Here is a 27,653-nt window from a genome sequence, read left to right as displayed (position 1 = left end):
CATTTCCCTTCTTCAATCTGGATGGTTCTCTAAGAAAGACCCAAAAGAGCGACAGCAAGAGCTGGAGAAAAATCTGTCAGTGGGTGAGCTACTTTAGCTATGGTTGATCTCATGATGCTTCTGCAGATGGTATGCACTGATATTGCCAAGGGCAAAACTTTTGGGGAGCTGTCTGATCAGCTGCTGAACATTATCCGTGCACTAAAATGTCAGTACTCTGCTGTTGTTGCTAACAGTTGTGCAAATGAAAAATCAGTCAAATCTGGTGAGAGAGCCCACTGGGGAACATGGAGACCGGGGAAATGAGAGAGCCCACAGGTAAGTGGGGAACATGGAGACCGGGGAAATGAGTCGGAAACAAGAGGGAGTGTGGGCTATATTGGCAGAGAGAAAGGAGAGTCAGGAAAAAACTGGGAGGAAAGATCAAACCAGTATCTTAGATGCCTATATACAAATGCGAGAAGTATGGGGAATAAGCAGGAAGAACTGGAAGTGCTAATAAATAAATACAACTATGACATTGTTGGCATCACTGAAACTTGGTGGGATAATACACATGATTGGAATGTTGGTGTGGATGGGTACAGCTTGCTCAGGAAGGATAGACAGGGGGAAAAGGGAGGAGGTGTTGCCTTATATATTAAAAATGTACACACTTGGACAGAGGTAGAGATGGACATAGGAGACGGAAGTGTTGAGAGTCTCTGGGTTAGGCTTAAAGGGGCAAAAAACAAGGGAGATGTCATGCTAGGCGTCTACTACAGGCCACCTAACCAGGTGGAAGAGGTGGATGAGGCTTTTTTCAAGCAACTAACAAAATCATCCAAAGCCCAAGACTTGGTGGTGATGGGGGACTTCAACTATCCGGATATATGTTGGGAAAATAACACAGCGGGGAACAGACTATCCAACAAATTCTTGGACTGCATTGGAGACAACTTTTTATTTCAGAAGGTTGAAAAAGCTACTAGGGGGGAAGCTGTTCTAGACTTGATTTTAACAAATAGGGAGGAACTCGTTGAGAATGTGAAAGTAGAAGGCAGCCTGGGTGAAAGTGATCATGAAATCATAGACTTTGCAATTCTAAGGAAGGGTAGAAGGGAGAACAGCAAAATAGAGACAATGGATTTCAGGAAGGCAGATTTTGGGAAGCTCAGAGAGCTGATAGGTAAGGTCCCATGGGAATCAAGACTGAGGGGAAAAACAACTGAGGAGAGTTGGCAGTTTTTCAAAGGGACACTATTAAGGGCCCAAAAGCAAGCTATTCCGCTGGTTAGGAAAGATAGAAAATGTGGCAAAAGACCACCTTGGCTTAACCACGAGATCTTGCACGATCTAAAAAATAAAAAGGAGTCATATAAAAAATGGAAACTAGGACAGATTACAAAGGATGAATATAGGCAAACAACACAGGAATGCAGGGGCAAGATTAGAAAGGCAAAGGCACAAAATGAGCTCAAACTAGCTACGGGAATAAAAGGAAACAAGAAGACTTTTTATCAATACATTAGAAGCAAGAGGAAGACCAAAGACAGGGTAGGCCCACTGCTTAGTGAAGAGGGAGAAACAGTAACAGGAAACTTGGAAATGGCAGAGATGCTTAATGACTTCTTTGTTTCGGTCTTCACCGAGAAGTCTGAAGGAATGCCTAACATAGTGAATGCTAATGGGAAGGGGGTAGGTTTAGCGGATAAAATAAAAAAAGAACAAGTTAAAAATCACTTAGAAAAGTTAGATGCCTGCAAGTCACCCGGGCCTGATGAAATGCATCCTAGAATACTCAAGGAGCTAATAGAGGAGGTATCTGAGCCTCTAGCTATTATCTTTGGAAAGTCATGGGAGACGGGAGAGATTCCAGAAGACTGGAAAAGGGCAAATATAGTGCCCATCTATAAAAAGGGAACTAAAAACAACCCAGGTAACTACAGACCAGTTAGTTTAACTTCTGTGCCAGGGAAGATAATGGAGCAAGTAATTAAGGAAATCATCTGCCAACACTTGGAAGGTGGTAAGGTGATAGGGAATAGCCAGCATGGATTTGTGAAGAACAAATCATGTCAAACCAATCTGATAGCTTTCTTTGATAGGATAACGAGCCTTGTGGATAAGGGTGAAGCGGTGGATGTGGTATACCTAGACTTTAGTAAGGCATTTGATACGGTCTCGCATGATATTCTTATCGATAAACTAGGCAAATACAAATTAGATGGGGCTACTATAAGGTGGGTGCATAACTGGCTGGATAATCGTACTCAGAGAGTTGTTATTAATGGTTCCCAATCCTGCTGGAAAGGCGTAACGAGTGGGGTACCGCAGGGGTCTGTTTTGGGACCGGCTCTGTTCAATATCTTCATCAACGACTTAGATATTGGCATAGAAAGTACGCTTATTAAGTTTGCGGATGATACCAAACTGGGAGGGATTGCAACTACTTTGGAGGACAGGGTCATAATTCAAAATGATCTGGACAAATTGGAGAAATGGTCTGAGTTAAACAGGATGAAGTTTAACAAAGACAAATGCAAAGTGCTCCACTTAGGAAGGAAAAATCAATTTCACACATACAGAATGGGAAAAGACTGTCTAGGAAGGAGTACGGCAGAAAGGGATCTAGGGGTTATAGTGGACCACAAGCTAAATATGAGTCAACAGTGTGATGCTGTTGCAAACAAAGCAAACATGATTCTGGGATGCATTAACAGGTGTGTTGTGAGCAAGACACGAGAAGTCATTCTTCCGCTCTACTCTGCTCTGGTTAGGCCTCAGCTGGAGTATTGTGTCCAGTTCTGGGCGCCGCATTTTAAAAAAGATGTGGAGAAACTGGAAAGGGTCCAAAGAAGAGCAACAAGAATGATTAAAGGTCTTGAGAACATGACCTATGAAGGAAGGCTGAAAGAATTGGGTTTGTTTAGTTTGGAAAAGAGAAGACTGAGAGGGGACATGATAGCAGTTTTCAGGTATATAAAAGGGTGTCATAAGGAGGAGGGAGAGAACTTGTTCACCTTAGCCTCTAAGGATAGAACCAGAAACAATGGGTTTAAACTGCAGCAAGGGAGGTCTAGATTGGACATTAGGAAAAAGTTCCTAACTGTCAGGGTGGTTAAACACTGGAACAAATTGCCTAGGGAGGTTGTGGAATCTCCGTCTCTGGAGATATTTAAGGGTAGGTTAGATAAATGTCTACTAGGGATGGTCTAGGCAGTATTTGGTCCTGCCATGCGGGCAGGGGACTGGACTCGATGACCTCTCGAGGTCCCTTCCAGTCCTAGAATCTATGAATCTATGAATCTATGAATAAACTGACCAAAGGCAAGAAGTTTGGAACCCCACTGTGTTAACCCCATTCCCAAAGCAACACTTGGAGATGATATCGAATTCAAAGAATAAATCTAACATTGCAAACTTTCTCCACAGTGACTGGATCATGAAGTGTGAATAGAGATAGTCGCTTGGTCGTGAAGTATACCTTGCTGGTGGCTTTCACGACATCGCACGAGCATTGACAGGCAACCATCCTGCAATGACAGACCTCGGGGTAGATCACGAGGAAGCAGATTCATGCATGTTCTTGCATGTTGCTCAAGCAAAGCAAACACTCGGAGTAAACAGAGTGCTAACGTGGAGCTTGAACTCAGACGGTGCATCTGTGTGTCCAAGAGATAGAATTCATCTACCCCAAGAATAGAGCAATTTCAAAACTGGTGTTGGCCCAAAGAAGAGATTCATTCCCATGCGCAGAGAGGCTTTGGAGCTGGGAATGGACACGTGTCTTATGTTGCCAAACATTCATGCTGTCAGTGGATGTGACTCTACTTCAGCTTTCAGTGGCATGGGAAAAAGAGCTGGCTGACGACAGCAGCTAAGCTGGAGAGAGAAGAGAAATCAAAGAGGTCTTTTGTCCCCTTTAAGGTTCCACAGTATTTCATCTGCCGTTGATGGGCCTTCTCTGTTGGGCAGGACATAACACCTTCTGCACACCAGCATTTCACACTACCTCATGTCTTTCTCCTCTTTGGTGATTTACAGTTACCGAGGATTGCAATGCAAACACTTACATATTACCTTGTACCAGGGCGTGCGGCTATTATAAACGAGATTAATGCATGCAGCAATTTACAAACATTTTATAAAATCTAAGCACATTCTTACACTTCTAATGCCTGTTTTAACAATATTAACACACAGGTGAATCAGATGGGTTCCAGCCAGGTATTTGTCAGTGTTCAGGTGAGTCCTAGGGACCTTGGCATAAGCTGGCACCTGGTCTCACAGTGTCTATTCTGCATTGCCTACCCAGATCTCAGGGCTTGCGGCATTCACAAAGCATGCCCATTCTCACCTCCGTTGGTCTTAGTGATGTCTGTTGTATGAATGCCAGAGCATGCCCACTGTCCGCAATCCCTCTTCTCAGGACTACAGGCCCATGGCATACCTGTTCTCAGCTCCCTTACAGCCACAGTGCTGTCTGCCTGTAATATGGACCAAGTATACCCTGTCTCAGCTCCCCTCTGTCTCAGCACTGTGGACCAGACCCACAAAGGGGTATAGATGTGGCAATCTCACCGTTGCCCTGGCTTCTATATGCCCAGAAAATCATTCGAACAACAATGGGATTCCCAGTGCCTGAGATAGGTGCTTGGCCTCTGTCTTGGAGGAAGGGGCAGAGACAGGTACCAAAGAATGGGATACATAAAAACAATAAGGACAGGCACAGAACTGCCTAAGCTAGCCACTGGGAGATGCCGAGAAGAGAGGTGGTGCTAAGCCCTGACCCTTTTAGGCAGTTTGGGACCTAGATACACTTGCAATCTGTAGCCAGGAACCCCTCCTGGAGTAAGGTGACTTAGGTGCATGAACCATTTTGAGTGAGATTGATATGTACCTACCTAAGACCCCAGAAAACAAACATGATCAGAGGGAGAAGGAGGCACAGGCCTTCTGTGTAGCATTTAGTACAATGAGGATCCTCATTGGGCTGTGGGAGACCCTGCTGCAAACCCCCCCGTGCCTGTGCTAAGAAGAGATTTGGACAGGTGGCAAATGCAGCCCTGGTGGGTGTTCCCTGGGCTTTGAGTACTGTGCTGGGGGGGTGGTTGCCCTCTTGTCGGAGGAAGCTGTTCCACTTTAATTAAATGGTATTTGGGCCTCACACTGGCACAGTACCTGCCATAGGCTGATGGTCATGCTATGTCCCTGGGGTGTGGGAGATGTGGGTTTGAATCTCACCTGGTGTATGTCCCCTGACTTTTCTGTAACAGCGAGGGGGTGGCTTGCTTCCTTCTTGCCTGTTGAAGCTGTTCCACTTTAGTTAAATGTGCTCTGGGCCAGCCTCACAGCAACCCTCACTCTCTTGTCCAGTGGTTAGGATACTCGCCTGGGTTGTGGGAGATCCTGGTTCAAATCCCCCAGCTGCTTGTTCGGCAGGGATTTGCACAGGGATTTCCTGCCTCCTAGGCGACCGTCCTTTAAGGTGGGCCATCCTTGTCCGAACCCCCTCTCTTTCTCAAGAGGCCATTGTCTTCTTGGGCCGGAGAGGGGATTCGGACAGGGATCGCTCACCAGTGACTCTCCCCAGGAGGTGGCGGCCCCCAGTTCACACCCCTCAAAAGAGCAGGGGAGTGCCCTGGGGTCTGCCACAACCTGGGCGTGTATCCTGATCATGGTGGACAAGAGAGAGAGGGGGTTTTACTGCTCAGCAGCAAAGCCCCTTTAATTAAAAGAGCAAGAGGCCCTGTGACAGGCCTCTTGCTCAGCTAGGAGGGGTCTCCTCTCACACCCCAGAGGCCCTCCTGTCCCACAGAGTGGGGAGTTGAACCAGGGTCACTCACAATCCAAGCGAGCACCCTAACCCCTGTACCATAGAGGGACTTGTGAGCTTACCTTGCTCCGGTTAATATATAGTTAAAGTGGAAGGCTTGAGCAGTAAGAGATTGAGACGCCCATCCCATCCCAGGGAAGGATTTGAACCAGCACCGCTTTACTGCTTGGGTAAGTAGCCAGACCACAGGACTACAGCGGGAATCACACACTGTGCCTGGCCCAATTCTCATGTAATATTGACTGAATGTGTCCTACCTTCAACAGAAAGGACTGAGGGAGACCCCACAGCCCACTACCTCCTAGCCAGGGACTTAGGCCATTCGGTTGAGAGGTAGGCCATCAACTTCAAATCCCTTCTCAGGGAGCATAAAGGGGATTTGAACCCACACCTGCCAGTCTTTAGAGGAAAGCATCCAAACCACTGGACCACAGAGGGACTCACAGTGGTGGTGTGGCCCAGTGACTATTTAATTACCTAATGACATTGGCCCATCTTCAATAGGAAACACTGAGGGAGCCAGCACATTGGAATACCTCCTAGCCCAGCACTTAGAGAATTCACTTGCCAGGTAAGAGATCAAGGTTCAAATCCCGTTTCAGCCAGCATAAAGGGGATTTGAACCCCAACCTCCCACAGGCTGGGTACGCACCCCAACCACTAGACCACACAGGGCTGCTTGCTAACCTTGCAACCCAATGAATATGTAACAAAAGTGGAACAACTGCAGCAGAAAAATTGGACGTGGCCATTGCCAGGCCCCAATGAGAACCCCTCTCAGTCCAGCAGCTGCATGTTCATTCACCTTGGCGGCAGGAGATGGCTCTTCAAGTCCCTTCTCAGCAAGCTGAGGAAGGAGTTGAACCTGCATCATCCACATGCTGGGTAAGTACCCAAGCCACTGGACTAGAGAGGGATTCGTGGAGCAGGCCTGGCCAGTTACTACTGAATGAACATGGCACAGCCTCGACAAGCTACAACGAGCGAGCCTCCTCAGGCTGGCCTTTACTTCAGGATCGGGGCTCACGCTTGAGAGAATGCAGAGCCCTCCTCAACTCCCTGCTCATCAGGCGGGGAGAAGGAAATTGACCCAGCGTCTTCCCCTCCCCACCTCTGCTTGCCGGCCACGGCCAGGAACCCCTCAGGTGACTTAGGTGCCTAACCCACTCGTGTGAGATGGTTAGGGACCTGCCGAACGCCCCGCAAAACAGCCCAGGGAGAAGGAGGCAGAGGCCTCGCGTGTAACTTTTAACCTCGTGGTTAGGGGCCTCGCCTGTGATGGGGGTCGGGGGCTGCTTCAGGTTCAGCTGGGAAAGGAGACAGTTAAGGTTGGCTCTGATAGAGATTTAGACAATCATGACTTGGCTGTAGAACGTGACTCAGGACGTGTTATTTACCCCTTCACGCAACGCAAGAACCAGGGGTCACCCGCTGGCATTAGTAGGCGGCAGGTTTAACCCAAACCAAAGGCAGTACGTCGCCTCGCAAGGCACAGTCAGCCCGTGGAACCCGTCGCCAATTGACGTGGGGCGGGCCAAAACTGTAAGTGGGTTTGAAAAAAGCATGAGAAAGTGCGTGGTGAACGGGTCCATCAGTAGCCGTTAGCCAAGACCGTCAGAGAGGCAGCCCCGCGCTCGGGGCGTCCTTAGCCCGCTGACTGCCGGCTGCTGGGAGGGGCCGACGGGACGGATCGCTTGATAATTGGCCTCTTCTGTGCGTTGCCTTTGAAGCAGCCGGCGTTGGCCGCTGTGGGAAGACAGGACAGTGGGCTAGCTGGGCCATTGGTCTGATGCAATCTGCCCGTTCCCGTTCTTAACTCTCCCCTCCGCCTGATGGACGCGAGGGATTTGCAAAGGGCTCACCTACCACCCGGCTGAGTGCCCTAATCATTGGGCCCTGGGCTACAGTGATGGGAGCGCCCTCAGTTGAAGCTGTTACACTTTAATTAATGGCCCCTGGCCGCAATTAACGCTGTGGCTCCCTCTCTGATCCCGTGGTTAGGCTTCACAGAGGGACTGTGAGGATGGCGCGTTCAAATCCCCTTTCTCCCAGGTGGGCGGGGGGGTTTGAAGAGGGCTCTCCTACATCCTGTCTATGTTCTGTGGTTCCGCGGCTCTAGCGATTGTGGTCTTGTGGTCCCTTCTTCTTGCTCGTGAAGCTGTTCAACTTTAATGAAGTATTATTTGGGTCAGAAAGCCCAGCACCTTCCTGTGTAGTCTAGTGAGTAGAGTACAGGGCTAGCTTGTGGCCGCTGTGGGTTCAAATCCTCTCTTTGCCTGTTGCAAGGGCCTCAGCAGCAGTTCTGGGGTGGACAGGCCCCTTGCTTTTTGCCCGTAGAAGGTGTTCCACGTTAATTAACTATAGTTTGGGCAAAGTCATAGGCATTATTCCTTCCCTGGTCCAGTGGTTGGGCTGTGTGTGTAGGATGTGTGTGCTGTGGGTTCAATTCCCCCTGCTAATGCTAAAAAGGCCTTGAGGTGGGGCCATAAGGCAGGCCTGGTGTGTGTTCCCTGCTTTTTCAGGTACTGCCCTGGGAGAGCAGCTACCCTCTCGCTTGTGGAAGCTGTTCCACTTTAATTAAAGGGTTGCTCGAGCAGAGGTTGCCAGGCTTCCCTCTGTAGGCTGATGGTTAGACTGCGTGCTTGGGGTGCGGGGAGGTGTGAGTTCAAATCTCTCCTGGCACTTGCGTGCTCATCTTTCCGGGGTAGCAGCAGGGGTGCCTATCTTCTTGCCTGTCCAAGCTGTTTCACTTTAATTAAATGGTATTTGGGCCTCACTCTGCTATCGTGCCCTCTGTAGGCTGATGGTCATGCTATGTGCCTGGGGTGCCAGAAATGTGGGTTTGAATCTCGCTTGGGGGCATGTCCCCTGACCTTTCCCTAATGGTGAGGGAATGGCCTGCTTCCTTCTTGCCTGTTGAAGCTGTTCCACTTTAGTTAAATGTGCTCTGGGCCAGCCTCACGGCAACCCTCACTCTCTTGTCCAGTGGTTAGGATACTCGCCTGGGTTGTGGGAGATCCTGGTTCAAATCCCCCAGCTGCTTGTTCGGCAGGGATTTGCACAGGGATTTCCTGCCTCCTAGGCGACCGTCCTTTAGGGTGGGCCATCCTTGTCCGAACCCCCTCTCTTTCTCAAGAGGCCATTGTCTTCTTGGGCCGGAGAGGGGATTCGGACAGGGATCGCTCACCAGTGACTCTCCCCAGGAGGTGGCGGCCCCCAGTTCACACCCCTCAAAAGAGCAGGGGAGTGCCCTGGGGTCTGCCACAACCTGGGCGTGTATCCTGATCATGGTGGACAAGAGAGAGAGGGGGTTTTACTGCTCAGCAGCAAAGCCCCTTTAATTAAAAGAGCAAGAGGCCCTGTGACAGGCCTCTTGCTGAGCTAGGAGGGGTCTCCTCTTACACCCCAGAGGCCCTCCTGTCCCACAGAGCAGGGAGTTGAACCAGGGTCACTCACAATCCAAGCAAGCACCCTAACCCCCGTACCATAGAGGGACTTGTGAGCTTACTTTGCTCCGGTTAATATATAGTTAAAGTGGAAGGCTTGAGTGGTAAGAGATTGAGACGCCCATCCCATCCCAGGGAAGGATTTGAACCAGCACCTCTTTGCTGTTTGGGTAAGTAGCCAGACCACAGGACTACAGCGGGAATCACACACAGCGCCTGGCCCAATTCTCATGTAATATTTACTGAATGTGTCCTACCTTCAACAGAAATCACTGAGGGAGACCCCACAGCCCACTACCTCCTAGCCAGGGACTTAGGCCATTCGCTTGAGAGGTAGGCTATAAACTTCAAATCCCTTCTCAGGGAGCATAAAGGGGATTTGAACCCACCCCTGTCCCCGTCTAGGAGGGAAGCATTTAAACCACTGGACCACAGAGGGACTCACGGGGGTGGTGGGGCCCAGTGACTGTTTAATTACCTAATGACATTGGCCCACCTTCAATAGGAAACACTAAGGGAGCTAGCACATTGGAATACCTCCTAGCCCAGCACTTAGAGCATTCACTTGCCAGGTAAGAGATCAAGGTTCAAATCCCGTCTCAGCCAGCATAAAGGGGATTTGAACCCCAACCTCCCACAGGCTGGGTACGCACCCCAACCACTAGACCACACAGGGCTGCTTGCTAAGCTTGCGACCCAATGAATATGTAACAAAAGTGGAACAACTGCAGCAGAAAAATTGGACGTGGCCATTGCCAGGCCCCAATGAGAACCTCTCTCAGTCCAGCAGCTGCATGTTCATTCACCTTGGCGGCAGGAGATGGCTCTTCAAGTCCCTTCTCAGCAAGCTGAGAAAGGAGTTGAACCTGCATCATCCACATGCTGGGTAAGTACCCAAGCCACTGGACTACAGAGGGATTCATGGAGCAGACCTGGCCAGTTACTACTGAATGAACGTGGCACAGCCTCGACAAGCTACAACGAGCGAGCCTCCTCAGGCTGGCCTTTACTTCAGTATCGGGCTCACGCTTGAGAGAATGCAGAGCCCTCCTCAACTCCCTGCTCATCAGGCGGGGAGAAGGAAATTGACCCAGCGTCTTCCCCTCCCCACCTCTGCTTGCCGGCCACGGCCAGGAACCCCTCAGGTGACTTAGGTGCCTAACCCACTCGTGTGAGATGGTTAGGGACCTGTCGAACGCCCCGCAAAACAGCCCAGGGAGAAGGAGGCAGAGGCCTCGCGTGTAACTTTTAACCTCGTGGTTAGGGGCCTCGCCTGTGATGGGGCTCGGGGGCTGCTTCAGGTTCAGCTGGGAAAGGAGACAGTTACGGTTGGCTCTGATAGAGATCTAGACAATCATGACTTGGCTGTAGAACATGACTCAGGACGTGTTATTTACCCCTTCACGCAACGCAAGAACCAGGGGTCACCCGCTGGCATTAGTAGGCGGCAGGTTTAACCCAAACCAAAGGCAGTACGTCGCCTCGCAAGGCACAGTCAGCCCGTGGAACCCGTCGCCAATTGACGTGGGGCGGGCCAAAACTGTAAGTGGGTTTGAAAAAAGCATGAGAAAGTGCGTGGTGAACGGGTCCATCAGTAGCCGTTAGCCAAGACCGTCAGAGAGGCAGCCCCGCGCTCGGGGCGTCCTTAGCCCGCTGACTGCCGGCTGCTGGGAGGGGCCGACGGGACGGATCGCTTGATAATTGGCCTCTTCTGTGCGTTGCCTTTGAAGCAGCCGGCGTTGGCCGCTGTGGGAAGACAGGACAGTGGGCTAGCTGGGCCATTGGTCTGATGCAATCTGCCCGTTCCCGTTCTTAACTCTCCCCTCCGCCTGATGGACGCGAGGGATTTGCAAAGGGCTCACCTACCACCCGGCTGAGTGCCCTAATCATTGGGCCCTGGGCTACAGTGATGGGAGCGCCCTCAGTTGAAGCTGTTACACTTTAATTAATGGCCCCTGGCCGCAATTAACGCTGTGGCTCCCTCTCTGATCCCGTGGTTAGGCTTCACAGAGGGACTGTGAGGATGGCGCGTTCAAATCCCCTTTCTCCCAGGTGGGCGGGGGGGTTTGAAGAGGGCTCTCCTACATCCTGTCTATGTTCTGTGGTTCCGCGGCTCTAGCGATTGTGGTCTTGTGGTCCCTTCTTCTTGCTCGTGAAGCTGTTCAACTTTAATGAAGTATTATTTGGGTCAGAAAGCCCAGCACCTTCCTGTGTAGTCTAGTGAGTAGAGTACAGGGCTAGCTTGTGGCCGCTGTGGGTTCAAATCCTCTCTTTGCCTGTTGCAAGGGCCTCAGCAGCAGTTCTGGGGTGGACAGGCCCCTTGCTTTTTGCCCGTAGAAGGTGTTCCACGTTAATTAACTATAGTTTGGGCAAAGTCATAGGCATTATTCCTTCCCTGGTCCAGTGGTTGGGCTGTGTGTGTAGGATGTGTGTGCTGTGGGTTCAATTCCCCCTGCTAATGCTAAAAAGGCCTTGAGGTGGGGCCATAAGGCAGGCCTGGTGTGTGTTCCCTGCTTTTTCAGGTACTGCCCTGGGAGAGCAGCTACCCTCTCGCTTGTGGAAGCTGTTCCACTTTAATTAAAGGGTTGCTCGAGCAGAGGCTGCCAGGCTTCCCTCTGTAGGCTGATGGTTAGACTGCGTGCTTGGGGTGCGGGGAGGTGTGAGTTCAAATCTCTCCTGGCACTTGCGTGCTCATCTTTCCGGGGTAGCAGCAGGGGTGCCTATCTTCTTGCCTGTCCAAGCTGTTTCACTTTAATTAAATGGTATTTGGGCCTCACTCTGCTATAGTACCCTGTGTAGGCTGATGGTCATGCTATGTGCCTGGAGTGCCAGAAATGTGCGTTTGAATCTCGCTTGGGGGCATGTCCCCTGACCTTTCCCTAATGGTGAGGGAATGGCCTGCTTCCTTCTTGCCTGTTGAAGCTGTTCCACTTTAGTTAAATGTGCTCTGGGCCGGCCTCACGGCAACCCTCACTCTCTTGTCCAGTGGTTAGGATACTCGCCTGGGTTGTGGGAGATCCTGGTTCAAATCCCCCAGCTGCTTGTTCGGCAGGGATTTGCACAGGGATTTCCTGCCTCCTAGGCGACCGTCCTTTAGGGTGGGCCATCCTTGTCCGAACCCCCTCTCTTTCTCAAGAGGCCATTGTCTTCTTGGGCCGGAGAGGGGATTCGGACAGGGATCGCTCACCAGTGACTCTCCCCAGGAGGTGGCGGCCCCCAGTTCACACCCCTCAAAAGAGCAGGGGAGTGCCCTGGGGTCTGCCACAACCTGGGCGTGTATCCTGATCATGGTGGACAAGAGAGAGAGGGGGTTTTACTGCTCAGCAGCAAAGCCCCTTTAATTAAAAGAGCAAGAGGCCCTGTGACAGGCCTCTTGCTGAGCTAGGAGGGGTCTCCTCTTACACCCCAGAGGCCCTCCTGTCCCACAGAGCAGGGAGTTGAACCAGGGTCACTCACAATCCAAGCGAGCACCCTAACCCCCGTACCATAGAGGGACTTGTGAGCTTACCTTGCTCCGGTTAATATATAGTTAAAGTGGAAGGCTTGAGTGGTAAGAGATTGAGACGCCCATCCCATCCCAGGGAAGGATTTGAACCAGCACCTCTTTGCTGTTTGGGTAAGTAGCCAGACCACAGGACTACAGCGGGAATCACACACAGTGCCTGGCCCAATTCTCATGTAATATTGACTGAATGTGTCCTACCTTCAACAGAAAGCACTGAGGGAGACCCCACAGCCCACTACCTCCTAGCCAGGGACTTAGGCCATTCGCTTGAGAGGTAGGCCATAAACTTCAAATCCCTTCTCAGGGAGCATAAAGGGGATTTGAACCCACCCCTGTCCCCGTCTAGGAGGGAAGCATTTAAACCACTGGACCACAGAGGGACTCACGGGGGTGGTGGGGCCCAGTGAGTGTTTAATTACCTAATGACATTGGCCCACCTTCAATAGGAAACACTAAGGGAGCCAGCACATTGGAATACCTCCTAGCCCAGCACTTAGAGCATTCACTTGCCAGGTAAGAGATCAAGGTTCAAATCCCGTCTCAGCCAGCATAAAGGGGATTTGAACCCCAACCTCCCACAGGCTGGGTACGCACCCCAACCACTAGACCACACAGGGCTGCTTGCTAACCTTACAACCCAATGAATATGTAACAAAAGTGGAACAACTGCAGCAGAAAAATTGGACGTGGCCATTGCCAGGCCCCAATGAGAACCCCTCTCAGTCCAGCAGCTGCATGTTCATTCACCTTGGCGGCAGGAGATGGCTCTTCAAGTCCCTTCTCAGCAAGCTGAGAAAGGAGTTGAACCTGCATCATCCACATGCTGGGTAAGTACCCAAGCCACTGGACTAGAGAGGGATTCATGGAGCAGGCCTGGCCAGTTACTAGGGAATGAACGTGGCACAGCCTCGACAAGCTACAACGAGCGAGCCTCCTCAGGCTGGCCTTTACTTCAGTATCGGGCTCACGCTTGAGAGAATGCAGAGCCCTCCTCAACTCCCTGCTCATCAGGCGGGGAGAAGGAAATTGACCCAGCGTCTTCCCCTCCCCACCTCTGCTTGCCGGCCACGGCCAGGAACCCCTCAGGTGACTTAGGTGCCTAACCCACTTCGTGTGAGATGGTTAGGGACCTGTCGAACGCCCCGCAAAACAGCCCAGGGAGAAGGAGGCAGAGGCCGCCCGTGTAACTTTTAACCTCGTGGTTAGGGGCCTCGCCTTTGATGGGGGTCGGGGGCTGCTTCAGGTTCAGCTGGGAAAGGAGACAGTTACGGTTGGCTCTGATAGAGATCTAGACAATCATGACTTGGCTGTAGAACATGACTCAGGACGTGTTATTTACCCCTTCACGCAACGCAAGAACCAGGGGTCACCCGCTGGCATTAGTAGGCGGCAGGTTTAACCCAAACCAAAGGCAGTACGTCGCCTCGCAAGGCACAGTCAGCCCGTGGAACCCGTCGCCAATTGACGTGGGGCGGGCCAAAACTGTAAGTGGGTTTGAAAAAAGCATGAGAAAGTGCGTGGTGAACGGGTCCATCAGTAGCCGTTAGCCAAGACCGTCAGAGAGGCAGCCCCGCGCTCGGGGCGTCCTTAGCCCGCTGACTGCCAGCTGCTGGGAGGGGCCGACGGGACGGATCGCTTGATAATTGGCCTCTTCTGTGCGTTGCCTTTGAAGCAGCCGGCGTTGGCCGCTGTGGGAAGACAGGACAGTGGGCTAGCTGGGCCATTGGTCTGATGCAATCTGCCCGTTCCCGTTCTTAACTCTCCCCTCCGCCTGATGGACGCGAGGGATTTGCAAAGGGCTCACCTACCACCCGGCTGAGTGCCCTAATCATTGGGCCCTGGGCTACAGTGATGGGAGCGCCCTCAGTTGAAGCTGTTACACTTTAATTAATGGCCCCTGGCCGCAATTAACGCTGTGGCTCCCTCTCTGATCCCGTGGTTAGGCTTCACAGAGGGACTGTGAGGATGGCGCGTTCAAATCCCCTTTCTCCCAGGTGGGCGGGGGGGTTTGAAGAGGGCTCTCCTACATCCTGTCTATGTTCTGTGGTTCCGCGGCTCTAGCGATGGGGGTCTCGTGGTCCCTTCTTCTTGCTCGTGAAGCTGTTCAACTTTAATGAAGTATTATTTGGGTCAGAAAGCCAAGCACCTTCCTGTGTAGTCTAGTGAGTAGAGTACAGGGCTAGCTTGTGGCCGCTGTGGGTTCAAATCCTCTCTTTGCCTGTTGCAAGGGCCTCAGCAGCGGTTCTAGGGTGGATAGGCCCCCTTGCTTTTTGCCCGTAGAAGGTGTTCCACGTTAATTAACTATAGTTTGGGCAAAGACATAAGCATTATTCCTTCCCTGGTCCAGTGGTTGGGCTGTGTGTGTAGGATGTGTGTGCTGTGAGTTCAATTCCCCCTGCTAATGCTAAAAAGGCCTTGAGGTGGGGCCATAAGGCAGGCCTGGTGAGTGTTCCCTGCTTTTTCAGGTACTGTCCTGGGGGAGCAGCTACCCTCTTGCTTGTGGAAGCTGTTCCACTTTAATTAAAGGGTTGCTCGAGCAGAGGCTGCCATGCTTCCCTCTATAGGCTGATGGTTAGACTACGTGCTTGGGGTGCGGGGAGGTGTGAGTTCAAATCTCTCCTGGCACTTGCGTGCTCATCTTTCCGGGGTAGCAGCAGGGGTGCCTATCTTCTTGCCTGTCCAAGCTGTTTCACTTTAATTAAATGGTATTTGGGCCTCACTCTGCTATCGTGCCCTCTGTAGGCTGATGGTCATGCTATGTGCCTGGGGTGCCAGAAATGTGGGTTTGAATCTCGCCTGGGGCATGTCCCCTGACCTTTCCCTAATGGTGAGGGAATGGCCTGCTTCCTTCTTGCCTGTTGAAGCTGTTCCACTTTAGTTAAATGTGCTCTGGGCCGGCCTCACGGCAACCCTCACTCTCTTGTCCAGTGGTTAGGATACTCGCCTGGGTTGTGGGAGATCCTGGTTCAAATCCCCCAGCTGCTTGTTCGGCAGGGATTTGCACAGGGATTTCCTGCCTCCTAGGCGACCGTCCTTTAGGGTGGGCCATCCTTGTCCGAACCCCCTCTCTTTCTCAAGAGGCCATTGTCTTCTTGGGCCGGAGAGGGGATTCGGACAGGGATCGCTCACCAGTGACTCTCCCCAGGAGGTGGCGGCCCCCAGTTCACACCCCTCAAAAGAGCAGGGGAGTGCCCTGGGGTCTGCCACAACCTGGGCGTGTATCCTGATCATGGTGGACAAGAGAGAGAGGGGGTTTTACTGCTCAGCAGCAAAGCCCCTTTAATTAAAAGAGCAAGAGGCCCTGTGACAGGCCTCTTGCTGAGCTAGGAGGGGGTCTCCTCTCACACCCCACAGGCCCTCCTGTCCCACAGAGCAGGGAGTTGAACCAGGGTCACTCGCAATCTAAGCGAGCACCCTAACCCCCATACCATAGAGGGACATGAGAGCTTACCTTGCTCCGGTTAATATATAGTTAAAGTGGAAGGTTTGAGCAGTAAGAGATTGAGACACCCATCCCATCCCAGGGAAGGATTTGAACCAGCACCTCTTCGCTGCTTGGGTAAGTACCCAGACCACAGGACTACAGCAGGAATCACACACAGCGCCTGGCCCAATTCTCATGTAATATTTACTGAATGTGTCCTACCTTCAACAGAAAGCACTGAGGGAGACCCCACAGCCCACTACCTCCTAGCCAGGCACTTAGGCCATTCGCTTGAGAGGTAGGCCATAAACTTCAAATCCCTTCTCAGGGAGCATAAAGGGGATTTGAACCCACACCTGCCACGTTCTACAAGAAAGCATACAAACCACTGGACCACAGAGGGACCCATGCTAACTCCTCGCCAGGCACTTTGACCTTTCAGTTGAGAGGTATGTCATACAAATTTTTTAGAGGCGGCACCTGGTGTCTCACGGGTATCTTCACTGTGCTGTAGTACAAGCAAGCATCTCTGGATAATGTGGGCTATGGGTTGTTTGCTAAGAAGAACAAAACAAGTGAGAAACTACCACCAACAGTGGCCTCCTTCAGGCAGCACCTGAAACTTGCAAATTATCAGCTCACATGGAATCATGAAACAAGTTCGGTATCTTCAAGTGTCCCCTGTTACCCCTGGATGGATGACAGACTGCATAGGACAGCTCATCCCTACCATGGTGACGCTGCTGCCTGCTCCAGAAGCCACCCTTCCCTTTGTGTAGTGTAGCTGGGAGAGCGCCTGTGGAATGAGGAGATGCGACCACCGCAGAGAAGATTTGCTGCGTTCCCATGCATGCAGCTGTGACAGGGACGAGTGTAGCAGCAGATTATCTAACAGACACTCTCGGGGCGGGGGAGCAGAAATATTTCAACTATCTGCATACTATTGAGACTATGTTTGTGAGTAAATATAGCTCGAAGGGGTGCTGCATTAGCTAGCCATTCGTTAGCAGTAGGGGTTACATTGAGAGCACATGGCTACACTTTGTTAATCACACAATATAGTCAGACAAGACATCCCACAACCCTTCTGCTAAGAGTCATTACTGTTCTATAAGGCATTCACATGGATTGTCATTGTATTCAGTGATAGTAAGAAGATAACTATAGTTGTATCTGTGTGTTTTAGAGGTATGTCTCCAGTTGAGCAGACAACATGAAAACTGTGTTTTATATTGAGAGATTAGAGGTTTTGTTATCTGTGTAACTTATAAAAATAGCACACAGAAAACGGTTTCCCCAATCAGTCCATTCTACAGATAATGACAAATATTTTGACGTATTACATGGTACAAACAAACTCATACTGTCACGTGACTACAGCCTTTTGCTTTAACTTCAGGCAAACAAGTACAGGGAAATGTGTAAAATATATCACCTGGGACTAAATATGTCCCATACTTTCCAAAACACTGCTATTTTAAGTGCATAGAAGTTTTCTGACAATTTTGGACAAAATTAGCCTGTTTCTTTGCGTTATGGCCATTTTTGTGATTTTTCCACATTGGATGCCTAGGAACCTTTAAAGATCATGTGATACAGAAAAATAACACCACTTCCAGCATCTACAAACATCCTGCTGATGACCATCAGATATGTGACTAACATGTGGTAGCAACCAATTTTTTCTAGTTGATGGGTTTACCCCTTAGTGTCTCCAAATGGGTTCGGGCAGGTAGACTAGTGATGGTGAGGCAAAGGGGTCACCGAGGGCAGGGGCTGGCAGGAGATGTGAGAAGAAAAGAGCCAGCATGACTCTCGCATCCTAGTGAGAGTTTTGCAGGAAAATCTTCTTGACACGGAGCCAGAGGGCCAAGACGCTGGGAGCCCCGTTTAGACAGGGTCACTCGCCGGAGGGGAGCTGTATTGAAAGGCCAAGCTGTGGGCCCCGGCTCAGCCCACAATCTGCCAAAGGGATGGGCCAGGTGGAGCACTGGGATCTCCCAGCCCCGCTGCAGGCATCTGGCTCCCCTTACCTGCCATTAGTGCGGTGTGCATACGACTGTTGCTGTTGAGGTCCCGCACGTACTGGTTCTGCAAGCAGTAGTCCCGGAGCTCCTTCGTGTTGCTCAGACACTGCAGGATCGAGTTCATGAAACACTGCGGGGGAGGCAGAAGAGAAACCATGGCAACAGGAGACAGGACAATTCCAGCTGTGGGTGAGATCCCTGGGAAAGGGGCCCTGGTGCCAGGGGTGCTGGGAAAGCCCACCTCAATCTGGTGTTTCAGGCCACATCACTGGAGGGCACTGGAGAGAAGGATCATCTCATCTAATCTGTGTCTCTAGAGCAGGGGATCTCAGGCTTCTTCAGATGGGGGAGAATGCCCATTAGAACAGAAACATCTGGGGATCCCCCCTCAAAGAGTGGGGTTGTAACTCTGCCAGACCTGCCTGCAGCCCCCAGGCTGAGAACCCAGGCAGTCTGTGCCATGCAAACCGGGGAGTTTGGGAGGGAGTTTGTTGGAGGGAGAAAGAATAAAATCAGCACGGTCTGGAAAGGCCTTGTGGCTAATACCAACACTGCTCCTGGCACCTCCCTCTCACCTGCGTCCAGACAGAGAACCCGACCAAGGACGCTTCTACCTAGGCCCTGGTGTGGATCTGCAGAGACTGTGGCCTGCATTTCCCAGTCATAGAAAGCTGGGGGGGACCATCCTGTGTGAGAGGTGTCCCTTGGTAAAATCTCTCAGGAAGCAGATGGGAGAGCTACTGGAGGAGGTGGCAAGGCTGAGAAGCATCGGTGAAACAGGAAGAATTCACTGAAAACGTGCACATGGAGACCCCCCCAGGCGGAGGAAGCAATCCAGCTGCAGGGAACTGCAATAGCACCGCGGAGGGAGGAGGAAACAGCTCCGGAACAGCGGGACAGCTGGCTGCTAGCTAGTTCTGGCAGTGTTCCACCCCTGCTCCCAACCCACTGTCCATAGAGATCAAAAACCAATATGCTACCCTGGTAACGAGGGTTGAGGAATCTCCCCCAAAGGTGGTGGAGGAGGAGAAGCCATGACCCCGAGCAGATCAGCAGTGACCACAGGGCTCTAGCAGTGAGGGTGAAGGAGCTGGGGGTGCAGGCAGTGTTCTCATCAATCCTTCCAGTCAAGGGTAGGGGCCCGGGCACAGATAGACATGTCCTGGAGGTGAATGCACGGCTGCACAGTCATAGTGTCACCAGGAAGGCTTCAGCTTCCTCTACCATAGGATGCTTGTAGCAGGGCAGTCACCCCGCTCCGGTTTAGAAGGGGTTAAAAGCCAGCCATTGGGGAGGGCTGAGAATCAATAAGAAAAGGCTGGGAGGCAGCCAATCAGGGCTAGGCTGTGCCCTATAAAAGAGCTGCAGGGCTAGACAGCAGTCAGTCCTTCTGTAGCTCTAGAGAGTGTTGGACCTAGCTACCTGAAAGATCAAAGGGTACCTTAGACAGAGCAGGTTGAGCTGGGGAGCTCAGGCCTGGTGACCTCCCAGGCTGAGGTCTGACAGGAAGGCCTAGGAAGGAACTGGGGCTGCAGGGAAAGGCAGCAGGTCCAACTGCCTTGCCAATGATGAGTGGCCATCACAGACAGCAGTTTGCCTCTGGTGAGAAGGGACTAGATGATGACTGGTAGTAGACACTGAGGCAAGGTGAGTATAGGGGATTGGGGTTCCCTTGGGAGGGGAGACCCAGAGAGTAGGGGCACTGCTGTGGGCAGCACCCCAAGGGAAAGGGGCATCAGGGTCCAGGAGGGACATGGTGGGGGCCTGAGGCAGGAGGGACACTGGCCAGCAGGAGGTGTTCCAGGGCTGAAAAGGCGATTCCTGAGGTAACCAGCAGGAGGTGCTATGCTGGTGAGTACTCAATCTGTTACAATGCTGTTCTGAGAAGGACTGCTGAGTAGAGATGGGGTCCATTTTACAAAGAAGGGGAGTAGTATTTTTGGATCCAGACCCTCAACCTAGTGAGGGGGACAGGAGACAAAAGCCCCCAGGCAAGTCCAAAACACGGAGACTGGGGTGAAGGGTCAGAATTGGGGAAGAACATGGGCAATCACAGCAGGGACAAAAGATGAGAGGGACTATAGAGGGGAAATCAAATGAACCTCTTAGCTGTCTGTATGATAAGGAAAGCAAGGAGAATAAACTGGAAGAACTAGAAATGCTAATGAATTATAACATCTATGATAGAATAGGTGTCATGAACTAGGGTGGAAAATTCATGACTGGAATATTGGTATAGAAGGGTACAGCTTGTGAAGGAATGACCGGCAGGGGAAAAAGGGAGGTGGTTTTGCCTTGTGTAGCAAAGATATCTACATTTGCCTGAGGTTGAGATAGAAGTGGGAGGCAGACCTGTCTCTGGGTAAGGATAAAAGGGGTAAAAAACAAGGGTGATGTCATGACTGGGGTCTATTATAGACCACCTAACAAGGAAGAATAGGTACATGAGGCCTTTCTAAAAGAAACTAACAATCATCCAAAGCACAGGAGTTGGTGGTGATGGGGGACTTCAACTACCCAGACACCTGCTGGGAAAATGAAACAGCAGGGCACAGATTATGCACCAGGTTCTTGGAATGCATTGGAGTTAACTTTTTATTGCAGAAAGTGATTTGATTTTGTCTAACAGGGAGGAGCCAGCTGAGAATTTCCAAGTGGAAGGCAGCTTGGGTGAAAGTGAGCATGAAATGATAGTTCATGATTCTAAGGCAGGGGTGGGCAAACTTTTTGGCCTGAGGGTGACATATGGGTGGGGAAATTGCTTGCAGGACCATGAATGTAGGGCTGGGGCAGGGGGTTGGGGTGAGGGAGGGGGTGCAGTGTGCAGGAAGGGGCTCAGGGCAAGGGATTGGGATGGGGGTGTGTGGGGTGTACAAGGGGGTTCAGGGAAGGGGGTGGGGTGCACAGTGCAGGAGGGGGCTCAGGGCAGTGGTGCATGGAGGGGTGTAGGATGGGGCTCAGGGTAGAGGGTTGGGGTGTGGCAGGGGGGCTCAGGCCAGGGGGTTGGGGGTGCAGAGTGCAGGAGGGGGCTCAGGAGGGATGTGGCAGGGAGCTGGGGTGAAGGGGGTGCAGCAGGGGGTTGGGGTGCAGGCAGGGTGTAGAACTGATGAATGAAATTGTTTAATTGTTCACTTTATTAATAAAGTGCCAGCTTTAGTAAGCCTGGCACTACAGGCAAAAGATTGTAAACTTTCAATTAACCACAAACTCTGAAGGAAATAGGAGTTTAGGTTTGGATAGTCTAAATTGCTCGTCCAGGAGTTATAAATTGCTCTTTTAGGAATTAGGGGTTATAGTGATTGATATTTATCAATTTGGTTTTGTGTTGTGGTTGGTGGTTGCTCACAATTGTTGAAAAATGTTTAAGAAAACACCATCTAAAGAGATCCTTAAAAAAAAACAAAAAAAAAAACAGGCAATATTGCCTCTTGTACAAAACCCCCCACACCTTTTAAACACCTCTTGCAAAAATTCGGACACAGCCCTTGGTCTGACCAAGTGTAAACTAAACCCCCCACTCCAATGGAAAAGGGAAAAAAAGGGAAGCAGCTGCAGTTTAGCTTCTATGGATAACCTGTAATGAGGTATTCCTTCAATTGGCTACATGTAAAAATGAAAACAAAACTGCACCAAGATCTACAAGCCTCTGCTGCAAAAGCAGAAAAATGAAAATGTCTGTCCATTAGTACAGTACCCAAACCCAGTTAGATGCCCTTAAGGATGCGGTGTACAGAGTTAAAACAGAACTCAAATCTTACAGCAGCATACAAAAGAAAAAGGGGGAAAAAAATGGAAAGAAATATTTGCCAATAAACAAATTGCAGCAGTAACATCAGGAGAAGGGACACTGGAGACCCCAGAACAGGCGGACTTTTGGGACCCCTCTGGATATTGGGAAGGGGATATTTGGGTAAATTCCTTCTCCCAGGGCCAAAATGCCATTACAACAGTGCCTGCTTCTGCCTCAGACCTCCAACCCATGGCAAAGTGGCTGGGGATTTTAAAACAATTTTTGTTCTAGATGAAGTGTTAAGTTACTTTTAGTGGGGAAAAGGAATAATTTAACCCACAAGAAATGCACAATTTAATAAACATTTGTGCAGCCCTAAATAGTGGATACTGTGGCAGAGACTGAGCAGGGTCTGCCATGGTGGGAACACTGTGCTAATTTGTTTCTAAGCGTCTATCTTTCAGGCTCTGAACCAGAACATCAGGAGAGCTGGTACCAGCTGAAGAGTTATAAAATACCATGGTTATAGTGTTGTGACAAAGTCTGTGTTGCATGTTCTGTGTCTGTCCCTGGTGGGTGTCCTGTGCTAACACTGGGTCCAGATAAACAGGAAAATACTACACTAAACAGGGTAAATGCTTTTTCCTCTGTTTCCCCCATCTCCAACCAAATTATCAATCCCATCCACCTCTATGCAAAAGACTTTGGTCCCCAATGCATCAGGTTTATTTTTTGTTAGGTTCTCTAATCATTTTTGTTGGTTTTGTTACTGATACTTTTGTATTGTTCCACACTTTCCTCTATGCACTCTGGTTCTACTTCCCCAAGCCCTGAAGGGTAGTTCATGGGCCCCCATAATCTGTAAGACCTTGGCCTGTGATTGTAGGGCCCCATCTTTCAGGTCCCCAGAGACCTCTTGAGAACAACTGTTAAGAATAGGAGATTCTGCAACATTTTAGCAACTGAATGTTAAAGTACACATCAACTTAACGTTGCATGACATCTGTGGTACTCTTACAAAATCTTTTTTGTTGTGTTTGCTTAAGGAAGTCCTGACCTCAGTGACTTCTTATTTGATGACTATTGCAGCATCAAACTTGGGCCTCATTTTGTTTGTCAATGTATCCAATTATTGTAATAGTGATGGTTTTATTGTACTCACAATTGATTGTTTGCATTTGTTTGTTATATCTGGTGTTTAGTTAATTGTAATGGTTTTAGTCACCTGGTTAACTGTTTAGTTTGTCTGCAACAAATCACCTGTGCCCTACAATAACTACTGTAATAGATCAAGGGGCAGAGTGTTGTAGGAGCAGCCCACCTGGTCAGCGGTTCTAAATATAATTTTTCATCCCATCATTGTCATTATTAGTAATCCCAACTGTTATGTTGGTTCTAATGCTCTGCATGTGCTGCTGGATAAAACAGATGCATTCTAAATTGAAACCACAGGCTCACATTGTTCCACAATATATAGCCTTAAAACAATTACATAAAGTGTGACCCATTCAAGACCCTTGGATTGAAGGGTCAAAAGGGGGACAATGTAGAACTGATGAATGAAATGTTTTTTAATTGTTCACTTTATTAATGTAACTTCATAAGTAAAGTTTTATGAAAACATTCATTCATAAAACCAGTTACCCCAATAACTGGCTAATTGACAATTAAGATGCTTGTTAAGAGCCATAGCTGTTCAGCCAGTTGCCCTTGTAAGTTTCACTGTCAATCCAATTCCTGCTTAAATCACTGAGACTTGCACTGTTTCAGTATTGTAACTTCTGCTCCTTGTTTCCCATTCACTACACTTGCCTACATTGTAACGTCTGTTTGCTGTTTGCCATATTGTAATTCAAACCCCATTTTAAAACACTTACTCCATTTTGTAAGGGCTTGCTGCAACCTTCATTTTTGCAAAACCCTGCTGTAATCTTATTCATCTAGTTTGATGTGTGAATGAGCTATGTATAGGTAATGGATTCAACCTCCAATGCCAGCCTGTCCTGATGAAATAGAGTTCAAACACCAACGGCTGAAGATGCAGACAACAGCCCTAACAAAGTAAGAGTCCACCCTAAAAAGAAAAGAACACAGGTACCACAGAAGGAAGATCAAAGCCAGGTCCGAGGCTGACAGTCCCATCCCCAATTGATGGGTGATCAAACACACCGAACCCAGAAGCAGTGTGACACAGCAAGACCTATAGACTCTGGATTCAAACTAAACCCTACAAAAAGGATGGGTGAGATGGAAGACTTTGGAGGGGAACTTTCTGCTGCCAACATGGGAGGGCAGACCCAACCTTTCCCTGTGCCTGGCTTTCCTGGCCAGTGAGCCGCCACAAGCTACGAACCCAAGCTGCAAAATCAAGCCACGGACTCAACCTATTTTCAGGACTGGTAACTATACAGCAGCTGCAGAATGTCTGATAGGGATGTAGGTGGGTATTGGGTATTAGTTATTGGTCATAATAAATATGGCATTTTTGTCTTGCCCCCTGAAACAATCCTTTGTAGTTTTGTCTGCATAATAAGGGGGCTCAGGGGGTTGGGGTGCAGGAGGGTTTTGGGCTCTGGCCTGGCACCGCTTACCTGGAGCAGCTCTGGGGTGGCAGCAGCACTCAGTGAGGCTAAGGCAGGCTCCCTGACCCCACGCTGCTCCAGGAAGCAGCTGGCACCATGTCCCTGGGGGGGATGGGGCGGGAGAGGCAGAGGACTCAGTCCGCTGCCCTTGCATGTGGGTACCTCTCCCATGGGCTGCAGTTTCCCATTCCCAGCCAATGGGAGCTTCTGGGGAAGGTACCTACAGGCAAGGGCAGCGCACAGATCTCTCTGCCCCTGCTCCCCCAGGGGCTGCAGGGACATGGTGTGGACCGCTTCTGGGAGCAGAACTGCCTCCGTGGCACCACGGAGGTGGCAATCCTGTGGGCTGGATCCAGCTCACGGGCTGTAGTTTACCCACCCCTGTTCTAAGGAATGGTAGGAGTAAAAACAGCAGAATAAAGACAATTGACTTCAAGAAGGCAGATTTCACCAAACTTGGAGAATTGGTGGGTAAGATCCCATGGGAAGAAAGTCTAAGGGGAAAGAGTTTAGCAGAGTTGGCAGTTTATTAAAGAGACATTATTAAGGGCACAAGCGCAGCCTATCCCCATGCATAGGAAGTATAGCAAGAGACCACCCTGGCTTAACCAGGAGATCTTCTGACAAACTCAAAAAAGCATCATCCAGAAAGTGCAAACTAGGTCAAATTATGAAGGAGGAATATAAAAACACAAAGCAGTAGGGACAATTAGAAAACCAAGACACAAATGGAGATTAAACTAGCTAGGGACATAGAAGGTAACAAGAAAACATATTACAAATTCACTACAGCAGTGGCTTTACACGAAGATTTCCAAAGGGGTCTGCACCTCCTTTCAAATCCTTTTAGGGATCTGTGGTTGAAACCCACTGCATTACAAGCATGAGGAAGACCAAGGAATGGGTAGGCCCATTACTCAGCAAGGAGGGAAAGGCAATAACAGTAAACACAGCCATGGCCGAAATGTTAAATGCCCTTTTGTTTCAGTTTTTCATCAAAGTGGTTAGAGAGACCAACTAACATAGTGAACATCACTGTACATGCAGTAGGATCTGAGGCTAAAATAGGGTAAGAACTAGTTAAGAAGTACTTAAACAAGTTGGTGTGTGGGGGTTTTTTTGGGGGCAGGTAGGCAATCCTAATGAAATACATCCTAGAATACTTGAAGTGATATCTGAGCCATTAGCAATTATCTTTGAGATCTCATGGAGGACAGGAAAGATCCCAGAAGACTGGAAGATAATCAATGTAGTACCTATTTGAAAAAAAGGGGTGGGGGGAGGACAACTCAGGGAATTAGAGACCACTCATCTTAAATTCGGTATACCTCTACCCCGATATAACGCTGTCCTCAGGAGCCAAAAAATTTTACTGCATTATAGGTGAAATCTCATTATATCAAACTTGCTTTGATCTGCCACAGTGCATGGCACAGCCCTGTTCCCCACCCCCAGACCACTGCTTTACCACATTCTATCCAAATTTGTTATATTGGGTTAGAGGTGTACTTGTAAAGATAACGGAGCAAATAGGTACAAATTGATTCTTTGATTACCTCGAAGAGAAGGTAATGGTCAACATAAATTTGTTAAGAACAAATCATGTCAATCAACTACTATCCTTTGACAGGGTAACAAGCATTGTGGATGTGGGGAAACAGGATGTGTGATAAATCTTGACTTCCGTAAGGCTTTTGATACTGTCTCACATGAGCTTCTTATAAACAAACTAAGGAAATAGAGCCCAGATGAACCTGCTATAAGGTAGGTGCACAACAGTTGGATAACAATACTCAGACTAGTTATCAGTGGGTCATAGTCAAGCTAGAAGGGCATATTGAGCAGGGCTCAGTGCGGGGTCCAGTTCTAAACAATATCTTCATAAATGATTTGGAAAATGGCATAGAGAGTACACTTATAAAGTCTGCAGTTGATACTATGTTGGGAGGGGTTGCAAGCCCTTTGGAGGACAGGATTCAAATTCAAAATGATCTGGACAAACTGGAGAAATGGTCTGAAATAAATAGGATGAAATTCAATAAAGACAAATGCAAAGTACTACATTTAGGAAGGAATAATCAATAGCACAAATACAGCCTGGAAAGGAGTACTGCAGAAAAGGAACTAGGGATTATTGTGGATCCCAAACTAAATATGAGTGAATGGTGTAACACTGTTGCAAAGACAAGCAAACATAATTCTGGGATCTATTAGTAGGAGAGTTTGTAAACAAGACACAGGGAAATAATTCTTCCGCTCCACTCAGCACTGTTAAGGCCTCAGCTGGAGTACTGTGTCCAATTCTAGGTACCACATTTCAGGAAAGGTGCAGACAAAATTGGAGAAAGTCCAGAGGAGAGCAACAAAAATGATTAAATGTCTAGAAAAGTTGACCTACCAGGAAAGATTGAAAAAAATTGAGTTTGTTTAGTCTGGAGAAGAGAAGACTGAGGGGAGAGATAAGTACATAAAAAATTGTTATAAAGAGGAGGGTAATGACTTGTTCTCCTTACTCATTAAGGACAGGACAAGAAGCAATGGGCTTAAATTGCAGCAAGGGAGATTTAAGGGCGGTTAAGCACTGGAACAAATTACCTAGGGAGGTTATGAAGAGCAGGTTACATACACCTGTGAGGGATGATAATACTTAGTTCTGCCTCAGCACAGGGGAATGGACTGGATGACCTATCAAGGTCCCTTCCAATTCTACATGTCCATGGTTTCTATGTGCAGGGCATCTCAGCATCACTCAGTGGCCGGCTCCAATCCAAACTGGGCCAGCGGGGACAGAAAGCTGCTCCCATCGGATAGTGGCTAGGTTGTCTGGGATTGGTGGGGTGAGTTCCCCCTGAATGGAGGGTGTCCACCTGCCAACACCTTCCTGCACCTGTTGGCAGTCTCAGCAGAGGGCCCTGCTGCCCTGGTACTGAAGAGCATCAGATAGGCAAGCGACAGACCCCCGGCCCGACTCAGGGGTAGGATGTGGGAAGTCAGGGTGCCCATCGGCCCGTGGTGAGTGCTACTTGTACAGCGGAGAACTTACAGCGAGCTCTCTCTCTGTAAGAAAAACATGACTGAATGCTGAGGCTGGGGGATGGGGCAGGGCCCTTTCACGCAGGTG

The 27,653-nt window shown here is 49.6% G+C and overlaps 1 protein-coding gene across 7 annotated transcripts in view; it reads right to left on the bottom strand.

Moving 5' to 3' along the window:
• The window catches only part of USP2 (ubiquitin specific peptidase 2), a 71,830-nt gene that overhangs the window by 9,733 nt on the left and 34,444 nt on the right, over positions 1–27,653 (bottom strand). For all 7 annotated transcript variants that reach the window (XM_054005690.1, XM_054005691.1, XM_054005694.1 and 4 more), the window contains one exon: positions 18,227–18,350. In XM_054005690.1, coding sequence (XP_053861665.1) covers positions 18,227–18,350 — 124 coding nt within the window. The remainder of the gene's footprint in view (positions 1–18,226; positions 18,351–27,653) is intronic.

The sequence above is a fragment of the Malaclemys terrapin genome, chromosome 15 (assembly GCF_027887155.1).
Source record: "Malaclemys terrapin pileata isolate rMalTer1 chromosome 15, rMalTer1.hap1, whole genome shotgun sequence".
Taxonomy (NCBI): domain Eukaryota; kingdom Metazoa; phylum Chordata; order Testudines; family Emydidae; genus Malaclemys; species Malaclemys terrapin.
Note: the sequence above shows the minus strand (reverse complement) of the source record. Positions and strands in the feature narration are given on the sequence as shown.